This window comes from Pygocentrus nattereri, chromosome 6 (genome assembly GCF_015220715.1).
Source record: "Pygocentrus nattereri isolate fPygNat1 chromosome 6, fPygNat1.pri, whole genome shotgun sequence".
Lineage (NCBI taxonomy): Eukaryota > Metazoa > Chordata > Actinopteri > Characiformes > Serrasalmidae > Pygocentrus > Pygocentrus nattereri.
Window position 1 is genome coordinate 31,346,147 of NC_051216.1, and position 26,589 is coordinate 31,372,735.

The following is a 26,589-nucleotide window of genomic DNA, read 5'->3' on the forward strand; positions in this document are numbered from 1 at the left end:
CTGGTTCCTATCACCACCACTATAGCAAATCCGAGTTTGTACGTTTCTCTACAGTCACCCATTTCACAGCAAAACTTTGTGAATGACTCAAGTCTAAATATCAGCGATTAAATCATCCAGATATTTATATAAAATCTGCGGAATTACTTTAATACACTTAAATTCGGAAGAAACCTTGGATGAGCAGGTGTGTGCAAACTTATAGAGACGCAGAGTCGGGCTATGCAGGGGAAGGTTAAAACACTGACACACGCCGACGACGCCGAGCAACCGCTTCGTGTAGAAACAAATGATCAGTCTCGCGAGACATGTTTTCCCGGTTACCTGGAGAAACGAGAGTTTGATTCAAAGTAAACCCGGTGAAACGCAAGAGGGATGTTTCAGCGAGAACTTCTGCTGCAGGTGGGTACAGATGCCAGCATTGGGAGCTTCAAAAATATGCCTTTATACAGCTTACACTGTTGTCGTTTTAAGGGGAAGTTATATATTTCAGAAGTTACAAGCCAAAGTGGTGTTTGGCTAGCTAGTGAGCTGGCTATGAGACGTCAAACTTTCCCTCAGTGCATGGGCCTAACGTTAGCTAACATTAACCCCATATACTGTACATCGCGTTACTATTTAGCGAAACCTTCAGCCAAGCTAGACATCATAAACTCAGAAGTGCATGTCCATTATGTATTTCCTTCTTTGCACGGCCCAAGTTTGTAAACAAAGTTAGCTGTAGCGGTGCATTAGCTTGTCCAGCTAACCTAGCTATCAGGTGTAAACAGTGTAACTTCGCTAGCATTGGGAAGATAGCTAGCTAGTTAGTCAGATCTTTCGCTCTGTTGCTCGCACGTTTTCCACCCTTGTCATGAAATATGCCCTGCATGGCTCTACGCATGCCAAGAACAGTTGGGGCTAAAGCACATGTGCTGAAATTTGTAGCCAAAGCTCCATGTGAAGTGGCAGCTAGCAGCATTTTAAACTGAAGGGAACTGTGAACGTTGTCCTCGTGGCTTAAAGCGTAAGACAACATTATTATTGTCGATTTAATGGTCCAGTTTCAGGCTGAAGATTTCAAAACAAGTGTATCTGTCAAATGTCTTGGTTGTCTGCACAAAAGCTGGTAAGCCATGGCACTGACGTTTCTGTATGTGAGCTGAACAATAGTAGGTTGATTATGATGTAAATATGATTCTGTTTCCCTGTGTGCAGGGTGCTTCAGGTGAATTTGTCAGGGAAAACCAGATCAAAAATGCCATCACCTCAAGCCTTGCAGCCAGTCCTGAAGATGAAGGTGGACGAGCTCTTCCTGAATTGGTTGAGTGAGTCAAGCACTCAGGTGATACTGAAAGACTACCTCAGAAAGATCAAGAATGGAGATGAGCTTGAGTTCGGACAGGGGGACTCTCTTGTTGTCACGGAAAACAACAACATTGCCTCAAAAAGTAATGTATCGGAGAGGACTTCTGCATCACTCAGTGCTCCCTGTAGCCCTCCCTCAGCCACTCTGCCATCTGGAAGTGGCAGCAATAACAGAACAGGGCTGAACAGCAGGGCACTCCGGCGATCCATCAGTATAAAAAAGGTAGGCCTTTTTTTTTTTCTTCTCTCTCTGCCAATATGAAATCATTCTGATATCACTGTGCATCCCTATTGATGAATGTTCAAAATACTGTAGCATTGATGATGGCTCTAACATCTGTAAAATATCATTTTAAAATAGCAATTGTTAGTCTGATAATACGTCTGCATCAATACGTTAGAGTTAATGGGGAGTAGTAGTTGTTGAGGCCCTCGAGTTCCCTTATTTTACCACAAGAGGCTGCTGAACGACTAGCTACTTCTGGCTTGTATATTCAGTAGGTCTAGCTTTGTGGAGTATTATGCATTGTGTAAACAAATACTTTCCACATGTTCCCTTGGACTAAGACTGGGCTATGAAATGAGAGGTAGAAGCATTTTAAGTCTACCAATCCCCGGAATGATAATGGCTCTCCCACTGTGTACTGATCAGTGATGAGGGTGGGCATATCTGTCTCCAGGGCTCAGGCCGACGTATTCAGTAATGTAGTGTGCCACATTAGTGAAGCCCCAAATTGCTATATTACTTATCATATTTAAGAATTTGTATAATTGCCATGCTATACATTAGCCTGTAGCTAAGTCTTTGATAGAGATCCATATTTGGACTGAATGCCTTCAGCTCTAAAAGAAAGCAGACATTCCTGCATGTGAATGCCTGCAATGTGGGGTCAGTAAGTTGGGCAGACAGCTGCGACTATCAGTGGCATGTAGAGATCATCTAGTGAGCCTGGCTGCATCTGAGTACTGAACAAGAGTTTACTGTATTGGAAATTATAGTGGAATTTCACAGAAATATTATTAAATATATAATTGCTTATAAAAGCTTATTATTGTGAGTGGTAATTTTGCTCAGCCTTGTTACATGACTTGGATGTGCTGCTTATTTTCATCTTAATTGACTTTGTACTTTTCTTGAAGTTAGCTGGTTTGTCCATGTACCTTCTGTCTGATACACATGCAGACATGATTATCTTTGGTAGCTAAAGGGTGATACACAAGGTGACTCATTTTTCCTTATTAAAAAAAACAGAAAATATCCTCCTCAGTCATATCTGTACCACATTATTGCACCTGGCCTTTTGCATTTCAGTATATCTGCTAGTGTTTTTTGCAATTTAGGTGGTGTTGTGTGGTGTGTGTGTTTTTTTTTTTTTTTTTTTTTTTTTTTTGTACAGTGGTGAGTTGCACCTGCAGGGTCTGGGGTGTTGTACTACAGGTCAACAATTAAGGTTGCTCAATTTAGCCCTAGCTTTTGAGTACCATACTGTCTATCATAGTGCAAATGGTGGATGCATACAAAACACATATTTTACTGCAATCCTAGAATTGCTGGTACACTTCTAACAGAGGTCACTCATTTTCTTAGATCTATTTGCCTTTTATTTCTGATAGGCATTTAACTAGGGATGCACCAATACCATTTTTTCCCTTCTGATACTAATATCTGATCCTTCAGTATCATCCAATACTGAGTACCAACTAACTATTTATATTTATACAGTTCCACTTTTTAAATATCTTATTTTGGTAAAAGTTGTGTTCTGTGTCGCTATTAAAACATACCAAGCTTTATATATAAACAACTTCAGATGCCCAAGACTAATCTATTTTTGTTTATTTCCTGTGTGTATTTAGTAATAAGAACCCTATTTAATAACTGAAGTAAATGCAAAATATTTTACACTATTAAACAGTTTAAACAGAACTTAAAAATGTATAGATATGCCTGTGGTCTATACATGTAAGCATACAGCAGCTTCTCTGGTGTGAATATTATTTTAAATTGATGTTCTTGAGTCATTTGTCCTCTACATGCGATCACTCGGACTTATCTCTGAGTGATAGATGAAAGTGCGCACACAGGCCTTGTTAGTGAGCTGATATGCTAAAGGCTTTACCCCAAGAGACTGGCAGCTCTTTCTAACTGTCTCTCTCTTCTGTTTATTAAATATCTGCTGATACCAAGTACAGATTCCAAATCTTAATAGTTTAGATGTTCCACTTTTTAAAACGTTGTGGTTAAAAAAAAAAAAAGTGCTCTGCTTCACAAATGCATACTAAGCTTGAAAGAATGGTGCTTACTAGTTGGATAACTTAATATTGGAATGATCTCAGAGCTGCGAATAGTCACTGTGGGTTTTGGTATGTTTTATCTTTAAATATTTATTTAAATTTGGTGTATTGAAAACTGTGTTGGTTGCACCACCCTTCAAAATACTGATATTAACAGATTACATAAGCAATTTTACTTCTGCTTGTCTGAGACATGAAATAATCCAGTTACACACACCACCTACATGCTTCTTGCTTCAGTTAAGTTCCATCTACAGGTGTGCATGCAAGCATATCTCAATAGCATGCATACACATCTGGAAAAAAAATCACAGTATTGGTATCCTCTATTTCTGTTACTGTATTTAAGTACCAGTATTTGGCAATTGGCATTGGTGCAATACCAGTTATGCTACTGGTGAATTATTGATTAAATTCCCTTCTAAATCATTAACCCAATGTATGAATAATTTTGTTCTTGAGATAATGCCTCATTTCTCATTGGCCTCACTTGTCATCCGATCTGTCTTTACGTTGTATAAACTCGTCTTACTAGGGTGAGGCAAAGGTCTGTTGACAAAGAAAGCATTTGAACACTTTCCAAAGCCAATCCCTCTAATGTAGCACAGCCTAGCAACACTCATGATGAATCTTATTTGGTAGTGGGCTAGTGGAGGTCAAGCTTCACTGACTTGAATGGCAAGACTCTTGATATGACTGAGTCAGAAGAGCTCCTGCACACACAAGGGCACTGCAGGGTATTTTAGTCAGTGTCGGGCCAGGCCAGTGTCACTTGCCATGCAGGCGACTGAGAGCAGCACAGTTGTGTGGTCCTATAAGACCACAACAGGGAGGAGCAGAGTGAATCCACAGCCATGCATTCAACTGTGAAATTTTCTTTTAGTACTGTTTTTATTCCTCTGACAGTCCACCACAATAAAAACGGATCCAGGAGAGGGATTGCCATAATGGATACAACAATGAAAGGGAGCATGGTACACATGGCTTTGTCATAGTCTGGAAAGATTTCATGTAATGGACCATTTTTATGGAACACATGTGTGGGCAGTGAGTCTATGTCATGAGCATGGCCATTTTCTGTCCAGTCTTTAATGCAAATCCTCATTTCTTATACAGTAAGGGGTTTGACAGATGCGTATAGGCTTTGATTTCCATAACCAGTCATTCCTTGCCACTTTAGTGATCCCAGACACTGCTCGCTCCATGTAACAACTGTTGTGCATTCCATATTTTCTGCTGTGACGTCAGCAGCATGTGCCCACAACTTGTCACGATGTATTAAAGGGATTTTGATCCTGCACCAAGTAATGGTCTATTTTAGGAGGGCCAAAGGAATTCCAGAATACAAATGCATTCTTCAAAGGATTAGTTAGAAATTCAATTAACGTCATGGTGATGCTGCTTAGAACAGCTGGTCCAACTTAGACACAAGACACTGACAAAGATAGACTTGGTTGCCTTGTGCAGGAATTATCTACTCTGAAATTGGCTGGTGTTTAGTATACAGTTTGCAGAACTGTCCTTGTAATACAGAACACACTCTGGTTTTATGCTCTTATTTGTCAGAGTTGTCATTGGTCTTTGTTTGATCTTTTAGATTTTCAAATGATGATCTGTGCAGATTATAGCATGACCAATGTGAAAAATATATTGCTGATACCACTATAAAGTATTTAAATATTCAGACAAATAATGGCTGCAGATAAAATTTCAGGTGGTCAGAAATGAAATGGACCAGACACTTATAGGGCTGTGCATTCTGAGTAATTTAAGTGTCTTTAAGAGTTTGTGAAAAGATGCCCAGTTAACCACAGAGAAGGTGGGGGTAATGCGTTTTAGTCTACATACCACAATATATTTGAATAATGTTTTTCATAACATTAAAAGATTTCTTAGAAACTGCAAGGCAAGCTTAATTCCAGTGTTTTTGACTTTGGAAGGCATTTGCAACTACAATGGCTACAATTGCATAATGAGTTTGCATTTGTCATTCAAGATTGTGTTTTAAATGACAGTAACTGACCTGTGTAATTCAGCTTCTGAAGTGTGTGTATTTTATCATAGTCTTCATCTATTCTATTGTGATCTAGTCTAGCAAGATGTGCAAGTTTCATTATGTTCTTTGAACTGTGTGTGTGTGTGTGTGTGTGTGTGTGTGTGTGTGTGTGTGTGTGTGTGTGTGTGTGTGTGTGTGTGTGTGCGTCTCAATGTGCTAGTAAAATATTAGTGGTATAGGTACACTGTATGTCCAAAATTACCCAGACACCTTTTTTTAAATTAGTAAATTCACTATTTTAACTCATTGCTGACATAGGTGTGTAATTGCACTCACAGGTTGTGTAATCTTCATAGAAAAGAGGTTCCAATGGAATGGGATGCTAAGGTCTAAGACTAAGGTCTTGTGCAGGCTTTTTATTTATTTTACGGCCATTGTAACCTTACAAAATACATGTTACTTTTCTCTGTAATGCTAAGTTTCTACATTTTATTAGCATTTAAGTTTCGATATCGGCAGATGTACATGACAATTATCCCATGTCAACACTGGCCTAAAATTCCCTAGTAGGTCTTGGAATCAGCCTTTCATTCCGTATTCACGACACTTTTCTCCCCCTGTGTGGTCTGCTTGATTGTGCATATACACAGATATTGGCTATCATATCTTTTTTTGTGTGTGTGTGTGTGTGTGTGTGTGTGTGTGTGTGTGTGTGTGTGTGTGTGTGTGTGTGTGTGTGTGTGTGTGTGTGTGTGTGTGTGTACCCTGTTGCTCTTTGGTAATGGCTAGAGTCACTTTGGACGATTGCACAGTACACTGCACATGCATGCCTACTGATATAAATTGAGCTTAGCTTAAATGTTCATACACGAATGAAGGATCGTTCAAGGAATTGACATTAAAGGGTTGATTTATTTTTATTGCATTATGTTGTGGAGTCATATCCAGAAAATGTCTAAAGAGATCTTTGTAAATTTTGTAATATAAAGTCTAATTACACTTTGTATCAAGGATTTGACAGAAGGGGACAGGTAAATGGAAATTAGAGGGGAAAATTACAAACCACTGGTTTCTGCATCACTTCATACAGTAAAACTAATAGTTCTGCCCTCAGGTGCCTGCAGGGGATGAAGCTATTTAAAATGTTTCCAGAGCTAAAAGGTAACTCAAACTCCTCAAACTGTTCAGTATGTTGCTCACAAAACATGCATATGAGACTTTTGGGAAATAATGTGGTTGCTGTTATGTAATGGTGTGGCTGTTGATGCTTATGCACAAATAAGTATGTAGTTATTAGTGGGCAGAAAGTTTAATTAAAGCTCAATTATAAACATTAGCTAGCTGTTCCATGCCTTTAGCCTACTAGTCATTAAGTCAATGTGAAATAAAATGGTGAAGACTCTACAATTGCAGTCCTGGAGGGTCAGGCCACTGAGCAGCTCAGTGTTTTCCTGCTCTAATGCACTTAGTTCAACTCATTAGCTAATTACCAAGTCCTTCATTAATAAAATGGGGTGTTGTGTTGTCCCTGCAGGACTGGAGCTGCTATATGAACTGTCTGTAATATTAGAAACTAATGATTCCTTCTTAAAAAGAGCACATGCATAGGTCATGGTGGAGTCTTTGTCAGCCTGTATTTTAACCTTTAGTTGCACTGTTTAGATCTTGTGCCTATATTGGGTTTTTTTTGGTGCTTGATACTGAACATTTGTTCTCCTGACCTTCTCTCAGTCTGAACAGGATTGTATTTACCATTACACCTAAAAGTAGGGCTGTTCCAGGGTGTGTGTGTGTATGTGTGTGTGTATGTGTGTGTGTATGTGTGTGTGTGTGTGTGTGTGTGTGTGTGTGTAATGCTTTTAAAACATGTAAAGTAGCTGTGTGTGAAATATGAGATTGTGGCTGTTGCACAGGTCAGTATTTTGCGAGTCACAACTGGTGAAATAACCAAAAGTGGAAATGTTCTGCATTACCGACCGTGTCGCACCCCTTTTGGAAGCAAACTGGCACTAGAACAGCCAGGTCAAAGATGGCAGAAAAGAACAAGCTGCTTTGTGCATGAGAGAAGCATAAAAACTTAAAAGTAGTGTATTCGTCATGCTAAAAAATGGTTGCTCTTTTGGAAATTAATTACTAACCGATTAACTGTCAGCTAACAAATTAAATAGTGGTATTAGTTAAAAAAGCATTGATTTACTGTATAAGAAATAAAAGTAAACAGCAGTTCATATTTTACTAAGGAGATTAAATTGGAGAAAGTTTTTAAATTGTATGCCTGAGGCGGCAGTAGGCAGCTGGTTCCTCTAAATAGGTCTACAGAAAAATCAGCATGCAGCTAAAAATAGTGATGTCCAGGAACACTTCTTGAAAGGACAATAAGACAGCTACTGTGATGTACCATATCAAAAGCAAAGATCAGTAATACGACAGATGACTATTTTGTCCATGTTCTTAGAGAGTGCAATACTTGTCAGTATGAGGAAATCACACAGGGGAGTGTAGAATCATAGAGAATGACGCAGTGGACAGTAATCGCTTTTGAGAACTACTGAGATGCGTTAAACCAAAGCTCAAAGTAATTATGTTAACCTGGGTTAGTAATTAGTAAGGCTGCATTAACGTTGATTGATGCCAATATCATAGTACATATCCTCTAATAGCAATGCAAACATTTTTATAAATGTAGGAATTGGATCAGCATTACAGAGAAATGTAACACATTTGTAACCAATTAAAAATATTTTAGCATAAGAATCCAACATCATCTAAATTATTTATCATAGACTAATGACTAATGAAGAAATAATAAACCAATTATTAAACCAATAATATACTCTAGCTTTAAGTATTTGACAACCTAGCAAATGTTGCCTAAATTGGAATGATGTGCTCACTATTACTGTATTATCTGTTTTAAGAATGCAAATATTGAATCAAACAGTGTTAACTGATATTCAGGTTTTGCAGGAAGACTGTATGCCATTTCTTATCTAAACAGCTCCAGTCATAATAAGCATAAATAAAATTTAAGCAGTTTTCTAATGCACTTTTTATGCTTTGTGTGTCTTATTTTAAGCCTAAATGTAGAGAAACCCACTTTCCTCTCCTAAGCCCAATGTGACAGTCTCTTCAGGCAGACTACAGTGCAGATGAGCTCTTAACTTTCATTTAAAAAATCTTACACATTTTACTAGGAAGACTATATGCAGAATTGTTGCGCTTGAAGAAATGTTCATGTAAGGTGACTTTTAGTTTAGCATGCAGTATAGGCTGACCAGTGTCTATTTTGGCCCTGCACTAGGGTGTTACACAACTCCAGATTATGGAATTTCATATGGCATTACACAGTCATACTGTTGCTAAGCCTGTCATTTAGATTATAACCCCCACAACTGCATTTTCTTGTAATGTTTTTCTTCTTTGGTTTCTGTTCAAGTGGAATCAGAATGGTTTCTCTTCTGAATTTTCACTGAAGGTGGAAAAACTGTGGAAGCATCTTGCCCAACAGCGCCAGCTGACAGACGTGTAGTCAAGACGTATTCCGTGGAATTGGCTGATCACGATTATAATATTCCAAATCAAATTTAGTCTGTTCTTGTCTGTGATCAATAGAACTGAATATGTGATTTTATGTCTACTACAGACTGTGCCGGTAAACCCTTCCTGCTTGTAAAACTCTTACAGTAGTGCAAGCAGAAGCTTTCAGTTGAGCAGAGAGCCTTAATGTTTGGATCCAAACGGTTTATCTTGGCGAGGGTTACTGGGCTGTTGACTTGGTGAGCAAGCATTTTAGTGTCTTTTCTCTGACTGGTGTTGAAATGAACAAAGTATTTATCCTTAGTAGCTAGAATCCTGGTTCCTCTGTCTCAGTAGTGTCTGTAAGGAAATTGTTGTGAATTGTTGTGAAAGACTTTAGTGGAATGACGGTTCAAAAACATGACCACTGAATTTTTTACAGCTTGATCAACTAGCGCAAGCAAAGATAACTGCTTACTGTGGTCAGCCATCCAAAGGCTTGAGTGACCTGGGTGTTGGACTTTGGGCTTCTTGCTTCAGCAAATAAAGATAAAATTAATGTTTTCCCAAAGGAGCTGTGGCAACTGAGCAGCTAATTAGGCAACTGCTACTATGTTTGTTAGTGCATCCATTTTTGCTTTGCTGATCAGGGTCTTTGTGCAGTTGTTCCTCAGACTGGACACAAGGCTTTGTTTGGAAATTGGCACTATTGGCACAGACAGCTGCCTTCTCTTGTACGGCCAGATCCTAGACTTGTTCTTTTAGTGCCAACTTAGTTGAACAGAGAAGACTTGTTTTGCCTAGACTACTATGCAGAACCAGTGGAGAGAAAAGTGTTATGATAGTGTTCACACACATTCAACATAAAAAACAGAGCCATTTCACTGGTTAGTTTACTTTGTCCCCTTGTTTTTTCCATTCTGCTGTACTGACTGATTGACTAATGTACATGGATAACATGGAAATCAGGTAACAACAATGTGGCTTATCAAATGTGTGCAGTATCCTGCCGTTGGAGGACAACAGGAACTAGAATACAGCTGAAATGAATGGAAGAATGTGCACCCTGTGATCTGACATCTAAAAATACTTATCATTTAAGCCAGTCAGGGCTTTATTTTAGTACCAGTTTGGTACGAGCCATGGCTTCAAGCCTTGTGTGCACGTTCAGTCAGTTTTATGGCAGCTTTCTTGTTGCTGAAGCCCATATCTGTTAATTAGATTTGTGTTGAAAACAATAATGGCCACGTTAAAGGCTTTACAGAGACACCCAGCTTCCAGCGTCTGTGGCTGGGTTTCTTTGGATCAGCATGGTTACAGAGAATTGATGTAATTGCTGTCAGTCTGGGTACGTATGTTTGCAAGGACTAAAGATACACTTGTTTCTCAAGATCTTGTTTCTTGGGGTTGCCCAAACGGTACATGGTGGGTCTTTTAATAGTCCTAGACTACTTTAGCCATCATTCTTTGAATTCAACACCCCCCCCCCCCACACACACACACACCATAATACTGACTAAGACTTGTCATCTATAATAAGGTATGGAATGGCTGGAAGCTGAAGCCTTGGAAAACAAAATAAACAAAGTCCACAGGAGGTGATCCATGTGCATATTTTTTCCCATCCCTCAAGGAGAGTTCTTCCCATTCTGTGGGCATCATATAACAATCAGTTTTATAAGAATTGCCTAGCATCAGGTATAGATTTTATTTAGGATCTTCTCTTAACTTATGTAGGGCCTTTATATTCATTCCACTGGGAAAAAAAGGGTTAAAAATGACACTTTGGACAGGGGAGAAAAAAAAAATTATTTCATGGTTTCTATGAAGGACATTAGACACACCCTTTATAATCTCTGGTTATGCCAAGCATAAAGAAGTACAACACCCAAGAATTTCTCCGCTACAAATTTGATGCTACTTGACAACAAGGCATCACACTTTATACAAGGAATAGAGTAAAGCACAAGCAGGAAGGAAAGTCCCTGCTTACTTGCCAACACCATCAGTAGCACCAGTTTTTATAATGATAAAAATCATAAACTAAGCCAAAGGGCAAAGTATATCTACAAAATTAAGGAATTACTTGCCTTTAATTACCAACCATTTTTGTTGTCAAGCAAGTTTGGTTTGGTAGGACATGCTGTTGCCTGCATACTGTATTCACTGCAAACTGAATTTCAGGTTATGTTTCAGCCAGAGATTTTCATTTCAGTGCATCACTGAATGTGGATGTAAAAGTCTTCAGGTTTTTTGTGCTGTTGTCCAGTGTAACATGTAAATGGTGACTGGCGGAATAAAACTAAAAAATGGACAGCTTTAAACGTCTGTGTGGTGGTGAATTGCCATGTGCTGTAATCTTTTGTTCTGGAGTGTCACTCATAAAAAATGAAAAGGATACTGTTATCACTGAGCTCTGAAACAACAGGTTTGTCTTTTTGCATAACCTTCTATGAGGGATGTGGAATGCATATTGGAAAAGGCAGATCCACCCCCCCACCCTGACTGTCTCCCTGCACACACCCATACACGCACTCACACAAACACCCTCGATCTCCCCAGTGACTCTGCAGGATAGGGCTGTGCATGACCTCAGCCAGCCTGTGCTTTATGTATGGGACAGTCAGCCGGATTGCATGCTGGGGCCGGTGCAAGGCTGAGAGGAGCAGCTGCTGTTTGCCATTAAGAGGTCTTGTGCTGTGCTGAAGGCAGACAGAGGAGTGTCCTGTGGTGGGACAGTCCAGTCGTGCAGGAAGATAATCCTCGACCCCGCCGTGTTTACTGTAAGCCGCCTGGCCGTCCGCTCCGCTTGCTTTGTAAGCCAGCGGCAGCATGAGGATGAAGGAGCTGTCTCTACGGCAGGATCCGGACCTGAGGAAGGAACTGGCTCTGCTGGCCCGTGGCTGCGACTTTGTCCTGCCTTCACGTTTCAAGAAGAGGCTGAAAGCCTTCCAGCAAGGACAGGCAGGTTTTCTTAACTTGGATTAACCATTGGGCCAAGGCTGCTCAGACTCTTTGTGGGTTGTGTGGCTGGGACTGTACTGATAGTTTTTGTGTGATACGAAGTAAAGTTTAGTTGCTCTTAATGGACCGGTTGACCATCCATTTGGATGGTTTGAGTGATGCAGAATGTGTAAACGATTATCAGCAGTGCTGAGGAGTCTCCTGATGTTTAACACTGAGCAGACAACTCTCAGCTCTGTGCTGGGCTACAAGATGGCCTTTCCCTTTTATAGACATGGCTGACAGTGGTGGAGTAGTAAAGATTAACAGCATTCATCCCTCACAGCGTGTTGCACTGAATCCTTGCCTGGCACATCAAAGCAAATTGTTCCATGTGTTGGAATGCCATATAAGGGCTCATGAAGTTGTCAAAGTATTCCGACATTTCATCCTGTTCTTAAACGTTTCTGATGCTTTGTTTTCTGATAGTAGCTTAAAGTTCATAAAGTCAGAATAATAAGTTGAGTTTGTGCAAGTGCCATGTTTTGGAGCAAGATATAGATTTCAGTGGTGCAATCGCTGGCTTATCATGAGAGGAGACAAACATGAGTAAACACCATGGACTCGACTTATTACATGACAAACAGATAGTCAACAGTGTATTGAGTCATGTAAATAGTTACTCAGGGTGTATTTTTAATGTTGCTTATGCAGGGTTGGGATGCACCAGGGTGTGAAGCTTTTGTTAAGTTTGTTTAGCTTGTGAATGCTCAACTAGCTATTCTGGTTGAGGCACACAAAACCTGCAAGGCAGTTGCTCCAAAACTGACTAATTCTATAAGCAAGGCCTTGCATGAAAAGTAGACAGGAATGCCACAGTCATACAACTAAGAATGTACTACACTGCTATAGCAGTAAGACTATATGGGCAGGACCACTAATGTTACCTGGACCTATAGTGTCACTGACCCATAATAAGTGTCTGTAAATAATTTTACAAAGTCATTTTTTAATATTTGTTTTATATCTATATAATATATATTTTATATCTATATTATTTTTATAGTCGTCATTGTGTTTAATTTTGTTTACTTATTCAGCAACGTAAAATTAAACAATGATCTTACTAATATCAATGCTAGCCACAGTAAGGTGTTAATTATCAGTTAGCTTGCTGGTGTGGAAATTCTACACTGTTGTATCTTAGTTACTAGACATTCTAAATGCTATAAATGCTTAAACAGGTTAAGAGAGACACCCGTTAGGCTAACATTTGCTTCATAGCATTTTTTTTTTTATATTGTATGCATGCATTTTTAGCCAAAGTGAAATTCTCTATTCATGTTCAAATGTAAAGATGCACTAAATTTACATCCCAAGTGTGCTTGCTCATCCAGCCATTTAGCAGGGTCATACAATGGCGATATCACAGTGAGTGGCAGTGAGTAATTTATCAATTAATAAAACAAATTTATTGAGAAATACTTTTGCTTTGTTAAAGAGCAATGTTAAATAAAATTGGAAATGAGACAAATGAACTGCTAATTGGTTCACCTTTTAGGAATAATGAACATTTCTGTTGCTTAAATTTCATAAAATAATAATATCTGTTAAAAATTAAACTAAACTCTGTGCATATAAAAGGCATATGTGCCAGGTTTTAAAAACCTCTGAAATGCAAAAACAAACAAAAAGTAATTACATTTAAAAATGTATGCATACAACCCAAAAAGCATACATTTTTTTAAAAAAGTAAAATTAAATAAGTTCTGTAAAATAGTAAAATAATTTGCTTTTATTATTAATAATAATAATAGGCCCAAATATCATACTGTAAATTCATAACACTGGGTAATGTATTTTCTGTGTTGAAGGATTGCCCTACACTTGCTGACACATACTCACTGCAATCGAACCAAGCTGAATATACCTGCTGTATTGGATTGGTGCATTTTAGGCTCTAATTACTGCTTACATCACTTGATATTTTGCTTTCTAGGTCATTTTATACGTGTGTGTGGGAGACTATCCTCATAATAATAACATGATCGAAGCTCTGGCTTTTACAAATTGCAGCATTGTATTTTCTGTGGTTCTTGAGGCTAGCTGCCACATTAATTTAGGTTTTAACTAGCCATTTTATATAGCCATAATTAACATATTAACACATTGTGCTGGAAGAAAAGCATCTAGCTAGCTCTTCTAGCGTCAGAGTTATTAACTATAAGCTTTAAATTTTCTTCCTTGCAATTGCATCAACGAGGAAAATCTGTGATTGCTCCCCCTTCTGGATGTTTGTAGACAAGCAATGATATATGTAATGATTGCTGTAAGCAGTCAACATTATGGTGTATTATTTTATAAGCCCTAAAAATCTAAATCAGATTTATTTGCCAATCAAGTCTTATAGACTTGACCATACAAAGGGTATGTAGCCTTGGTTTAAGGAGCTATTAACATTACTTTTATGCAAATCTATAGAAACATACATGAATTATCTTTTGGTCTAGTGTGATATGTGAAGCATCCATTCTTCTGATATAAATAAATAGAGGGTGGCAATCATGATAAACATCATACTTCTCTGAACACATTGTGGTAATCACATAAAAAAAGAAGTGCATAAAAAGAGAGCATAATTATTTCTGCATAATAAGTGCAGCATATAAAATGTTTAATAAAAAAAGCATTTTTGATAGCAATTTTTAAATGTGGCTCTAGAGTGTATTGTGGCTGTGCGTCACTATTGTGATGCATGTATTCTGAAAATGTATCATGATATTTTATCCATATTGCCCACCCCTAGTAGAGAATGGACGTCTTCACATGCATACTGTAAGTTTTTAAAAATAATTCTGTGCGATGATACTTCTCCAGGCTTAGCATGTGTTTGACACCATGTACCCACAACAACTGTGGTAGCTTGGTATGGCCTGCTGTCAGCCTGAAAAAACATCTACAGAAAAGGCTTCCTGGTTCACTTTTTATCTCTGAGCTCTCCGTTCTGCTCTTCAACCTGAGCAAACCTGTTGACTTCGCACCAGTTTCCTGCTTTTTGATAGGAGTTTGTTTGTCTGTGATAACGCATCAGCTTCTTCTGTTGAGACTTGTAAGCTGTCATAAGGATGGTGATGTCCACCAGATCACTTGTTGTAGCGCTGTTCAGAGATATAGGGTCTCCTTCGAAGCAGCCCTTCTAAGCTTGCTATACCTGATTAAATAGCATTTAAGATACTGTGTGATGGGGTGCACTAGGAAAGCTATAGACTTGATACAATTCTGATGAGTTTGAATTTCCCATACACATCTGATGGTTTATAACTTGGACATTATAACTTTGATGAAAAACTTTTTCAAAAAATTCTTTGACTAATTAGTAGTAAATATGATTTACAAAAAACAGATTTCAAACACATTCAAACAGATATCAGATATAAACATGGAAATACATGAAGTTTGTGTTGCTTTAACAATCAGCAAGTTGACTGTGGAAAATAACTAATTAAAATAAAAACACAGAATTTTTTGCTTTCTTCAGTCTAGCTGAAGTATTGTTCCTCTAAGTGAATGTGTATCATATGAGTAAACAGCTGTTGTTGATACCCTGGCGTTTGTGTGCTTGTGTTTAGTGGTTCTGGTCTTTTACACATGTCCAAAATGAAACTGAAACTAACTGAAGACGCATCCCCTTGAGAGATTCTGCTGGTTCAGGCATGCTTTCTCTCTTTAAATAATGCACACACAACATTTAAGGGCTTGTGGCATCCCCTGCTTGTAGAAAATCTTTAGTCTGCTAAACTCAAGTAAGAAACTGGGTAATGAATGAATTCATTCATTTATAAATTTCATTTATGGTGCAGGTGTTTCTTATCGTTATCTGGCTCACGTTTGCTTGTTATCTTGTGGTGTCTGCCAGGTGGGTCATGTGTAGTGGCTGCTATCTTTTTACAGAATGTGTTTTTTTTTTTTTTTTTTTTTTTGAGTGCATCATTGTAAAAGTAGATTCCATTACTCATATTTACGTCTCATCATGTAAGTATTTAGGTCCTTACGTGTTTGTAAATATGTGGACTATCTTTTAGCAGTCATTTACCTTGAACCATGCTATGCGGTTGAATTTTATGTAGTGTGGCTCTATTTTGACCTCTCAAAAGCAATGTTATCAAAAAACCTTTATTTTTCCTTCAAAATAAAAAAAAAATATTTTTTTTTTCTAGCATCACTGGACACATCTTAAATAACAGCCATCACCTTAGAGTTTATTGGAATGTAACGTGCTGAGCAACTGTAGTTGGTTGTCCTTTGGGACTTGGAAATGTGAACTAAATAAGCCCCATGGCTCACTGTTTATTTCTGTCCGTTTTGGCAGGCTCAGGTTAAGAAAGAAGAGGTCGTTACACCAGCGTTAAGCGAAAGCATTCCAAAGTTCTATTTCCCTCGGGGACGGCCCAAAGCCAATATCAACATTGACAATCTCATTTCCAAGATAGAGAAAATATTTTCTCAATTCCCCGATGAAAGAGTGACTATTGAGGACATGGGGAAGGTTGCCAAGGTAAGTGTGATTTGTAACGTGTAGCCTCCAACCACCCAGCAAATTGTTTTCATTTGTGTAATTAGCAGAAGTCTATAACTGTTTACAAGTCTGAATGTTTTTCTTTTCCTAAATCAATGGGGGAAAAACTTGAATAACAGAACCTGACAAAGTGAATTGACTTAAACTGACCTGAAATTTATTTAAAATGCCAAAAGGCCCATGGCTTATGGACAAACCTTAAAGCATTCAAACAGAATAAATTATAATTATTGACCATTTGGCCTAGTTTATCTATATCAAAGCTTACTTTTAAAGCACCAGTGATGAATTGCTGCTATTGGAAGGATGGAAGAATACTTGCATCTGATTGTCCTCAAATATGGGCTGTCTAGAATGTTTTTGCCTTTCTTAAGAATATTCCATTTCTAAATGTCATGGCTTTGACGGGTTACACCAACAGTCAGGCCCTTTGTATATTTCGTGTCTCCCCAGGCTTGTGAGTGTCCTCTCTATTGGAAGGCTCCATTGTTCTATGCTGCTGGGGGAGACAGGAGGGGATATGTGTCCGTGCACAAGTTTGTGGCAATGTGGAGAAAGTAAGACAATGGTGCTTTTTATTGGAGTCTCTCACACTGTCATCAGCACTTGTGTTCAACAGTGACTGCATGCTGAAATGTTTATGCAAGTACAAGCACAGGCGAAGCACTCTGACTTTGTTCAGAATTGTTTTGTATGTGCTATGCATGCTATTGTATTCATTTGTGTGTCCCAGAATAGCTCTGAGATGGCAAGTGGCACTGATGGAAGTACTTAGGCACTTCATTAAATCAGTACTCGTGCACCACTGTAAGTTGAGAATGACTGAGCATGAATAGTAAAGTCTTATTTTCTGAGCACTTGAATCTGGGGTTATGCATTTAAAGAGAAGAGTTTAGTAATCTGTGCTCTTTGAAAAACTAGAGTCTGAAACCATCTGTTCCTCTTTTTAGAGTGCTGCAGACCTGCCACGATGATGTGTCCAAATTTCTTCACCTTCTGGCCAAGCCAGGCTGCCCTTATTTGGAGCAAGAGGACTTTATTCCATTCCTACAGGTATGGGGCATTAGCTTAGAGAGAACCGAGTCCGTGGGATATAGATGGTCTCTGTGTGGCTCTTACACTATCTAGCTTGTTTGCTGAAGCAAAGATAAGAGCCTTGTTACACTGCATATGAAGCAGACCTGACTATTGGTTAACTGTTGGAGCGCCCCATTTGCATAACATGCTTAACAGCAGTCCTTGAGACTGTACAAATACAAAAAGCTCAGAAATAGATTGAAAAGTACTCTTGCATTCTCTATGCTGGAGGATCTTTAATGACCTGCCATTTGTCTTTAACCACTTATTGGCCTGAGCAGTTTATTGAAATTTGATAGATTGAAGTTGATTTTGTAGGTTGCTGTACAACAAGGCTATAGATTACATGTTTTTTACAGTTAGACCTCCAGCCACATTATAATCCAGAAGGCCTGTATCCTCTCTCTGGGGCGGTGTGGTAACGAGGCATTATTTGCCATGCTGGCTGTTTCTCTAGCCGTTATGCTGTTAGCCTGTGATGGACGCGTCACAGATATTCAGCCTGGCAGGACCAGCTGCTGTGGGCAAACAGCCCTTCCCCTGCAGAGGAAATGCACTTTGGCATTCACACTTTAATTTGTATTGTATGGCTTCAGCAATTGCTTTGACTGTTTTGATGAATGAAAAAAGTATTGTGGTGGAGTCGATTTGACTGTTCGTGCCCGCTCTCAAGAAGAGGTGATTTATGTGTTTTTCTATTATTTAATTTCGTATGAGAAGGGTCAAGGAGTCCAAAACTTCCTACAAAATAAGTCACTTTAAATTTTATTGCCTCCTACGCCGACACATCAAAATCTGACTCTCATATCTGCATTAAAATACCCAATTGGATGTAGAATTCACTAGACCAACCAAAAATTCTGCATCACACACATGTGGGGTCTCAGCTACAGCTGTGTTAGACCTAAGCTATTGTATTGTTTTTCCATTTAAGGCCCACTTTAGTTATTAGGATTTCAATAAGGTTTCGTTACCTTTAAGACGTCTACACGTCCTTTATCACTATGGTGTGATTCACAAATGGACACTCCAAAAGATGGTCTCCTTTTCTCTAATTGAAACCAGAGACCCATAGCACAAAAATGGCTTTGACACAATAAGTTGTCCTCATCTGACTGTCATTTATTCTGCATGGGCTTTGATGTGATATTGGTGTGAGAAGAATTGTGAAACCCTGTTCTTTTTCCTTAGGATGTGGTTGACTCACATACAGGGCTTGCTTTTCTAAAAGAGGCATCAGACTTTCACTCACGTTACATTACCACGGTAAGGGTAACACGCTAACCAATGTTTGTCTGTTTGAAACAGTTTGCTGTTTCAGCACATAAGTTTTTGTAGATTTTATGGATATAGATTTTGCACCACTTCTCTTAACCAAGACATATTTGGGGCAGTGACAAACAAGTAATGACCATGAATTGGGGGGGGGGGGATTGGATGTGCATTTTTTGGAAACACTTTTTGATGTGTTTGTTTTATAATGGTATAAATTTATTTTTAAATAGACTCTTTAATTTTACTGTCCAGAAAATTAAAAATAAATATTATATTGTAAGTTATTTTCCACTGAAAATGTGTATAAACCCTTTGTTCAGTCTTCAACCATAAGAACTGATATTGAGCTCAGGTTTGTTTGGTTTTTTTGGTTTCATCAAATCATCAAATGTAGTAGTATTATTATTATTATTATTATTATTATTATTATTATTATTATTATTATTATTATTATTAATAATATTAATAAAAAATAATAATAGTAGTAATAATATATTTCCATTGTTTTCCTGGGGTCACACAGCACCCAGTATACCAGCCTAACCATGACCTAGATAACAACCTAATAACTTAAGCTGACTTGAGCTGAAGGTGACTTGAAATGTTGGGATTTAAAGGTTTTAAAAACAATGTTATGTATAATTCTACTCAGTTACATGAATGCAGAGATGTCCAAATCATTTAAGCTTGCTATACATATATATAATTGAAAATGGTACAAAGACAAAATATCAAGTGTTGGAACTGAGATTTTTTTTTTTTTTTTTTTTTTTTTTTGGATGACACGTTTCAAAAAAGTAAAAGCCAAATATAAAACACCTGGTGGAACATCTTACAGCTGGTTATGTTAGTTGGCACCTTGTCAGGGACATGATTGTGTATAAAAAGAGAGGCTGAAGGACTGGGGGTGAGGGACCATGGACATTGCATCCTCCAGGCTAAAAAGGAAGGGGACTCTCTGGCTGTATGTGACCGTATGGGTGTATATTTTCAATAAACAATCAAATTTCAGTTTCATCATTTTGATATCTTTTTATGGTTTTAATTAAAGACAGGGTTTAAATAATTTGCACATCATTGCATTCTGTTTTTATTTTCATTTTGCACAGTATCCTAGTTTTTTTTTTGGACAGGAGGTTGTATTTAATTTTCATATATAGTTGGACAGTTCACCTGACAGTATCACAGTATCACCCAACACTTTTAGACTTTTGCAGGCCTAAAATGAGTTTGTCATGTACTGAAAATGTATTCGCATAAAGAGGTATTATATAATAATGTGATGTCAGTATTTAATTATTTAATAGTCAAATAAAGGAGACACACATCTAGGAGACACACTGCTCCTTTTAAATGAATGCTTACATTGTTGTTTTGAATCACAGATTTACTCACTGTGAAATTTCTTCTGCTAACAGGTCATTCAGAGAATATTTTATAATGTAAACCGTTCTTGGACAGGAAAAATAACATGTTCAGAACTCAGGAAAAGCAGTTTCCTTCAGGTACATATGGCTTCTGTAATTATTACCTTGTCTTTTGTCATTACTTTTTGCTGCTTCCTAATCAGTGCCTCATAGACAAGATGTCATTTGACAGAATGTGGCCCTTCTGGAAGAGGAAGATGATGTTAACCAGCTGACGGAGTACTTCTCGTATGAACATTTCTATGTCATCTACTGTAAATTCTGGGAGCTGGACACTGACCATGATCTGTACATAGATCAGAGGGACTTGGCAAGGCACAGTGATCAAGGTAAAAGTCCATTCTCTGTACACTCAGGACAACTGGCTGTTTGCCATAAAATGTAGCATTAATGGAATTTTAGTACCGGCATTAAGTTGCTGTATGATGTCCAATGTCTTTTCCTTTCTTCACCACATCACAGGACACGGTCCTGCTTAGTGATGTGGAGGGCTTAATATCAATGACACCAGCTCCCTCTCACTGTGCATTTTCTACACTATGCAATGTCTGCTACTAAAATGTATCTGTCTCTTTTAAACCAATTCCTTGTGTTTTGAAGTGGTAAAAGATTGGGAAGGTAACAACTAAATGCAACTAATTCAAGCTGACAACCTTTGACACTCCACTGTGTTCACTTGCAAACTTTTACTTGTCAGGTCTGTGATGTTTATTTTGTTTGTTTTTTTCCCCTCTCCGGCCAGCCATCTCTCAAAGAATGATCGAGAGAATCTTCTCAGGAACTGTTACAAGGTAAAGGTAGTTAATATGTTTAGTGCATTTATAAAAATATCTCAAACATTTTAATGCAAGTTATTTCCACAGGTATGTTAGTCTTGTACAATTAATTATTTTATTTTTTCTTATTTGTTCTGATGTTCAGAGACGGGAAGGTCCATAAAGAGGGCAGATTAAGTTACGCTGACTTTGTGTGGTTCCTGATCTCAGAGGAAGACAAAAAGACTGAGACCAGGTACCTGCCAGCCATCTATCTTACATCTTTGAATCTTCTAATATATTTTATACTTTTTGTGGGTTACTATTACTTTGTCATATCATATACAAATGAATGAGTTGGTACTTTTTTTTTTTTTTTGACATTTTAAAAATGACTTCTTAAATAACTTCAATGTTTTTATTTTTGATGACCGGCTATTGTTTACTAAACCGAGAGCTTAACTGCAGGTGTCTTGAATTTATAATGACTGTTGGCTCTGTAGCATAGAGTACTGGTTCCGGTGTATGGACTTGGATGGCGATGGAGTCCTGTCCATGTATGAGCTGCAGTACTTCTATCAAGAGCAGTGTCAGAAGCTAGAGACTATGGCCATTGAACCCCTCCCCTTTGAAGACTGCCTCTGCCAAATGCTGGACTTGGTTAGGCCAGAAGTCCCAGGTGTGTGTGTACATATACACCGATCAGGCATAACATTATGACTTTTCCTTGTTTCTACGCTCATTGTCCATTTAATCAGCTCCACTTACTCTATAGGTGCACTTTGTAGATCTGCAATTACAGACTGTAGTCCATCTGTTTCTCTGCGTACATTCACATTCTCAGCACTGCAGTAACACCAGTGTGGTGGTGGTGGTAGTGTGTTGTGCTAGTCTGAGTGGATCAGCCACAGTAGCACTGTTAGTTTTTAAACGCCTCAGTGTCACTGCTGGACTTTATAGTCCACTAACCAAAAATATCCTGCCAACAGCGTCCTGTGGGCAGCATCCTGTGAACACTGATGAAGGAGCTATCGTCTCTGACTTTACATCTACAAGGTAGTAGTGTCTAATAGAGTGGACAGAGTGTTTAAAAATTCCAGCTGCACTGCTGTGTCTGATCCACTAAGACTAGCGCAACACACTAATGCACCAGAACCACGTCGGTGTTACTGCAGGGCTGAGAATGATCCAAAACCCAAACAGTACTTGCTCTGTGAGGGTCCTGACCACTGAAAAACAGGTTCAAAGGGGGCTAATAAAGTATGCAGAAAAACAGATGGACTACAGTCTGTAATTGTAGAAGTACAGTGCATCTATGTTGTAAGTGGAGTTGATGCAATGGATAATGAGCTTAGATACAAGGAATATGTATGTGTGTGTGTATATATAAGGCTAATAAATGTCCTGCTAATTCATTAGGATGTAATTAAAATGTAATGCCAAAAGTATGATAATACACAAATGTGCTGCAATGTGATGTTCAACATGAGTTCCCTTTTGCACCAAAGCTAGGTGATAAGTTGCCGTTCTTGTTGATCCCAGTGGTGTTTAATGGAATTAAAGTCAGATCTTTATGCATTCCAAGTTATTTCATACCAACCATTTCTTTATAGTTCTCACATTATGCATGTGGCCAGTGCTGAAACAGAAAAGGTTCTTTCCCCAACTGCTGCACAAAAGTTTAAAGCACATAATTCTCTGAATGAAGGGGTTCCCAGTCCCAGTGACCCCAAGCTTATGAATAGCTTGTTAATCAGTTCATGAGCTAAACCAGTTTTGCTAGAGGAGAAAAAACGGTGTACATAGTGTGGGGATGCCAGGACTGTGACTGGCAACCTCTGCTGTAGAACTCATCGTATAGCTGCAGCATTTAAGATTTGGCTACAATGGAACAAAGGGGCCTAGCTCAAACTATGAAGAACAACCCTGGACTGTTATTCCTCCTGGTGATCTTAAACTTTTGTACGGATGCTCTGACATGGAAATACAATCCATGAAGCTCCTGACAAACATTTCTTATGCTGGCGTTGCTTTAAGAGGCCATTTAGAATTTGGATTTTTACATGTTGTGCACTTCATTCATTGGTCCCGTTCAGCGAGTTTGTACCACTTTACAGCTAAGCTGTTCCGGGGCAGCTCTAGTAGAACAGAAGTTTAAGAAACGATTTGTTGAAAAGGTGACAAAAAAAGTCACTGAGCTCCTCAGTATGACTCATTCTACTGCCAGTGTATATCTAAGGTGATTGCATGATTATATGCTTGATTTTTAAGCACATGCTAACAAGAAGTATGCTAAAAGCTAAAATACTAATTAGAACTAATTAGAAAGGGTGACAACATACTTTTGCCAATTTAGAGTAATTGTAAGCACGTCTAGGTTAATGACTGAAAGACCTGTTCCTATTTTGTAAATTCTGAACAAGCAATGATAAATGCACAGAATGTTACTTGACTGTAGTTCATCAAAACATGCTAATAAAGAAATCTTGTTCTCTTTAGGAAAAATCACCCTCCGGGACTTGAAGAGGTGCAAGCTAGCTCATATATTCTTTGACACTTTTTTCAATATTGAGAAATATCTGGATCATGAACAGAAGGATCCCTTTATGGTTGCAAAGGTAACAACCACTAGCGTTTGGAATGTTTAGTATGTTTAGACAAGTGGCAGTGTAATATACTATGATTAATCTCTTTCCAGGATGCTGAGACTCTGGGGCAGGAGATTTCGGACTGGGAGAGATATGCTGCAGAAGAGTACGACATTTTGGTGGCTGAGGAAACCGCCAATGAGCAGTACAATGATGGGTGAAGCATCAGGATTTCATCAGCATTTCACACCATTCGCTTGTCATATCTTGACCCAAATTGCCTCATTAACATCATGGAGTATCACAGAGCTCTGGCTCTCAGCTTATAATATGTCCATCTTCCAGGGTGTATTTTCACTAAGTACACATTTAGGTTCATTCAGTTCTTAATCTTCACAAAGTGGTGAATATTAGTTTAAAAACAGATATTGAATAAAATTATATTCTAAAAATGTGCAAATGCTGAACTAGTATGGATTTTGCATTTCGTAAATGTTCTGTTGCCTTTGTTAGAAGCACATATGGCTTTTTCTGGGCAAGAAAAACAGGAGCAGTGTAAAATTTAGTACTAGTGAAATTGGTCGGTTTCACATGTCACTGTAGGGTCTTGGCTTGATGAGACCTAACTTGCTTTAATGTCTCCTGGACTTAACAGAATTTAAAAGCAACTCTGTCAGCAGTAAACTAATGACCATGCCTTGTCCTTGCTATACTACCATACATTACTATTCAGTAAATGGTTTGGAAGGGCTTAGATGATTTGTTTGACCAGTTCTTATGTGGTGATTTTAGGAACACCACTGACTTCTAAAGACAGCCTCTGTGTTGAGGCCTACAGGTAAGATAATGTAAGTGCAGGGTGTAGGTGCTTCCTGTGATCATACTGTGAAGTGGTCTTGTTCCTAAAACGCTCATCTGTTCACTCTTTTCACCCTTTTACCTGCTGTTCCCAATGCTAAACAAGGTCTGTTAATGTAAAGATCCACATTTTCAGTGTTGGACTCTGAACCAAACAAACTAAATAAACTTGTAGTGCACAGACAGTTATTTTCTTTTTGTATAGATGAGCTGTGAAATGGTTTTGTTTAAAAGTCTGTATACTGTGATGTACACAGAAACTGTTATTTTAATTATACTGTGATAAACTTTTGGTCATACCACCCACTATTGTTATTTACACTGTGCTTCAGTGGGATTGGTTCACTGTTCCAACATTGAAAACTTGGTAATTGATCGGTCTTTTTTTTCCCTCTTTATGTTTGAGTGGCATTCAGTGGAATCATTTTTGCACTGTTCATATTGCACAGCATTAACAGGACTAAGAGTGTTTGTTGATATTTTCTTAACAGCTATGAAAATGCCTTGGACCCGATTGACCACCACATGTCCAGTGAGTTTGACCTGCGCAGTGAGAAGAGGCACTTGTTTGATATTCCCAATCCACACTGTAACCTGGACCTGGATGAGTACGAGTATGTGGACGATTTTGAATGAAAGCCACCGTCGCACTGCAAAGATCAAAACTGTCCAGAGAAAAGCCACCCCCGGCAGAGCACAGCAGTTTACAGGCTGACCGCACTAAAACCTCGTCAGCAGCCATCATCTAGACAGGACGTCAACAGAGCATCTGCAGAAGCTCCCAAGTTGATGCTTGTGCTCTAACTGGCCAAGAGCGTGTTCCAGGGTTATAAGATATGATAACAGCACTATCCTGGTGAAACGCATTTAGAGAGGAAAGGCTGTGCTAGTCCGGCATATCAGCCGAATAGAATCGCCGCCACAAACCCTGACTGCTAATACAGCTATATATGCATGATGGGCACTGAATACGCACCAGGCCTGGCGAGTAACTGCACAGGAACCTAACGCCTGGTCTTTGAGATACACTTGAAATACTGAATGTGCACTACATGCATAACATTTTTTAACATTTGAATTGGCCAATATAACATTCCAGAGATTAACCAAAGTAATTTTAAGCTTGATTTCATGGACAGTTTGTTTATAATTGAGCTGTGTTTTGGTGCCTAAAATGCCTCATACCCTCATAGGACCTTCTAGAGAAAGAACTGTTTTAAAAATAATGATCCTGTCAGCCTCTAACCTTTTCTGCTCCACAGATGTGAAAGCTATTTTAAATTATAGACAGTATTTATAAATAGGTGTATATATTGTGCTTGCTGTGTTTTTGTTCAAAGTGTTACGCTTACTTCAGATAAATGTTTTAATCATGTTAATGTTTTGCTTTTTTGTTTTTCTATAAAAGTACTATAAACAAGGTACTTTGGGGGAAAATGGATAAATTAACCCTTTTTATGAGTTCAAATAAAGTAGTAAGTCAGTACATCGTGTCTATTGATGAGTCCTGTTCATTTGTTTTGAAAGTTGCAGTGCTGAAATTTTGATTATAAGAAAATGTTACTTTTTATTTTGCATACATAGAAACATGGTCATTATCTTGAAACAGCTGCCATAGACCCCAATACACAGATGTTGTTTGTTAATAACCGTCAAGTACAGCGTACAATTTTACATTCAGACCATTCAAACTTAAATACTTCAACAGAAAAATCAGACACCAGCTGTAAGCAACATTAGTATCTGAATAAAGGAATTTGTTTTTGTTTTTTTGGAGGGGGGATGGGGTATTGAAGTGAAGCTGTTAAATGACGTGTTAGTCTCACTTGAGGTGCAGAAATGATTAAATTGCACTCACTGATCACAATGTTTTCCTGTGAACAATCTGAAGTGAAACATGAAACAAAACTTCTGATTATGTAGGCAATATCAGGGA

At 38.3% G+C, this 26,589-nt stretch overlaps 1 protein-coding gene across 2 annotated transcripts; it reads left to right on the forward strand.

Annotated features, from left to right (window-relative positions):
- Positions 1-258: 258 nt before the first annotated feature.
- Positions 259-26,148, forward strand: ppp2r3b (protein phosphatase 2, regulatory subunit B'', beta). Of its 2 annotated transcripts, XM_017695284.2 has the most exons (14): positions 259-402; positions 1,198-1,570; positions 16,467-16,652; positions 17,127-17,230; positions 17,624-17,726; positions 18,942-19,016; positions 20,444-20,530; positions 20,625-20,781; positions 21,195-21,243; positions 21,374-21,463; positions 21,711-21,886; positions 23,707-23,825; positions 23,906-24,012; positions 25,145-26,148. In XM_017695284.2, the coding sequence occupies exons 1-14, from the start codon at positions 290-292 to the stop codon at positions 25,287-25,289; spliced, it is 1,884 nt and encodes a 627-aa protein (XP_017550773.1). In that variant the 5' UTR covers positions 259-289; the 3' UTR covers positions 25,290-26,148. The 2 variants fall into 2 exon arrangements, with proteins under 2 accessions (XP_017550773.1, XP_017550774.1); XM_017695285.2 differs by lacking the exons at positions 259-402; positions 1,198-1,570 and adding an exon at positions 11,707-12,118.
- Positions 26,149-26,589: the final 441 nt, after the last annotated feature.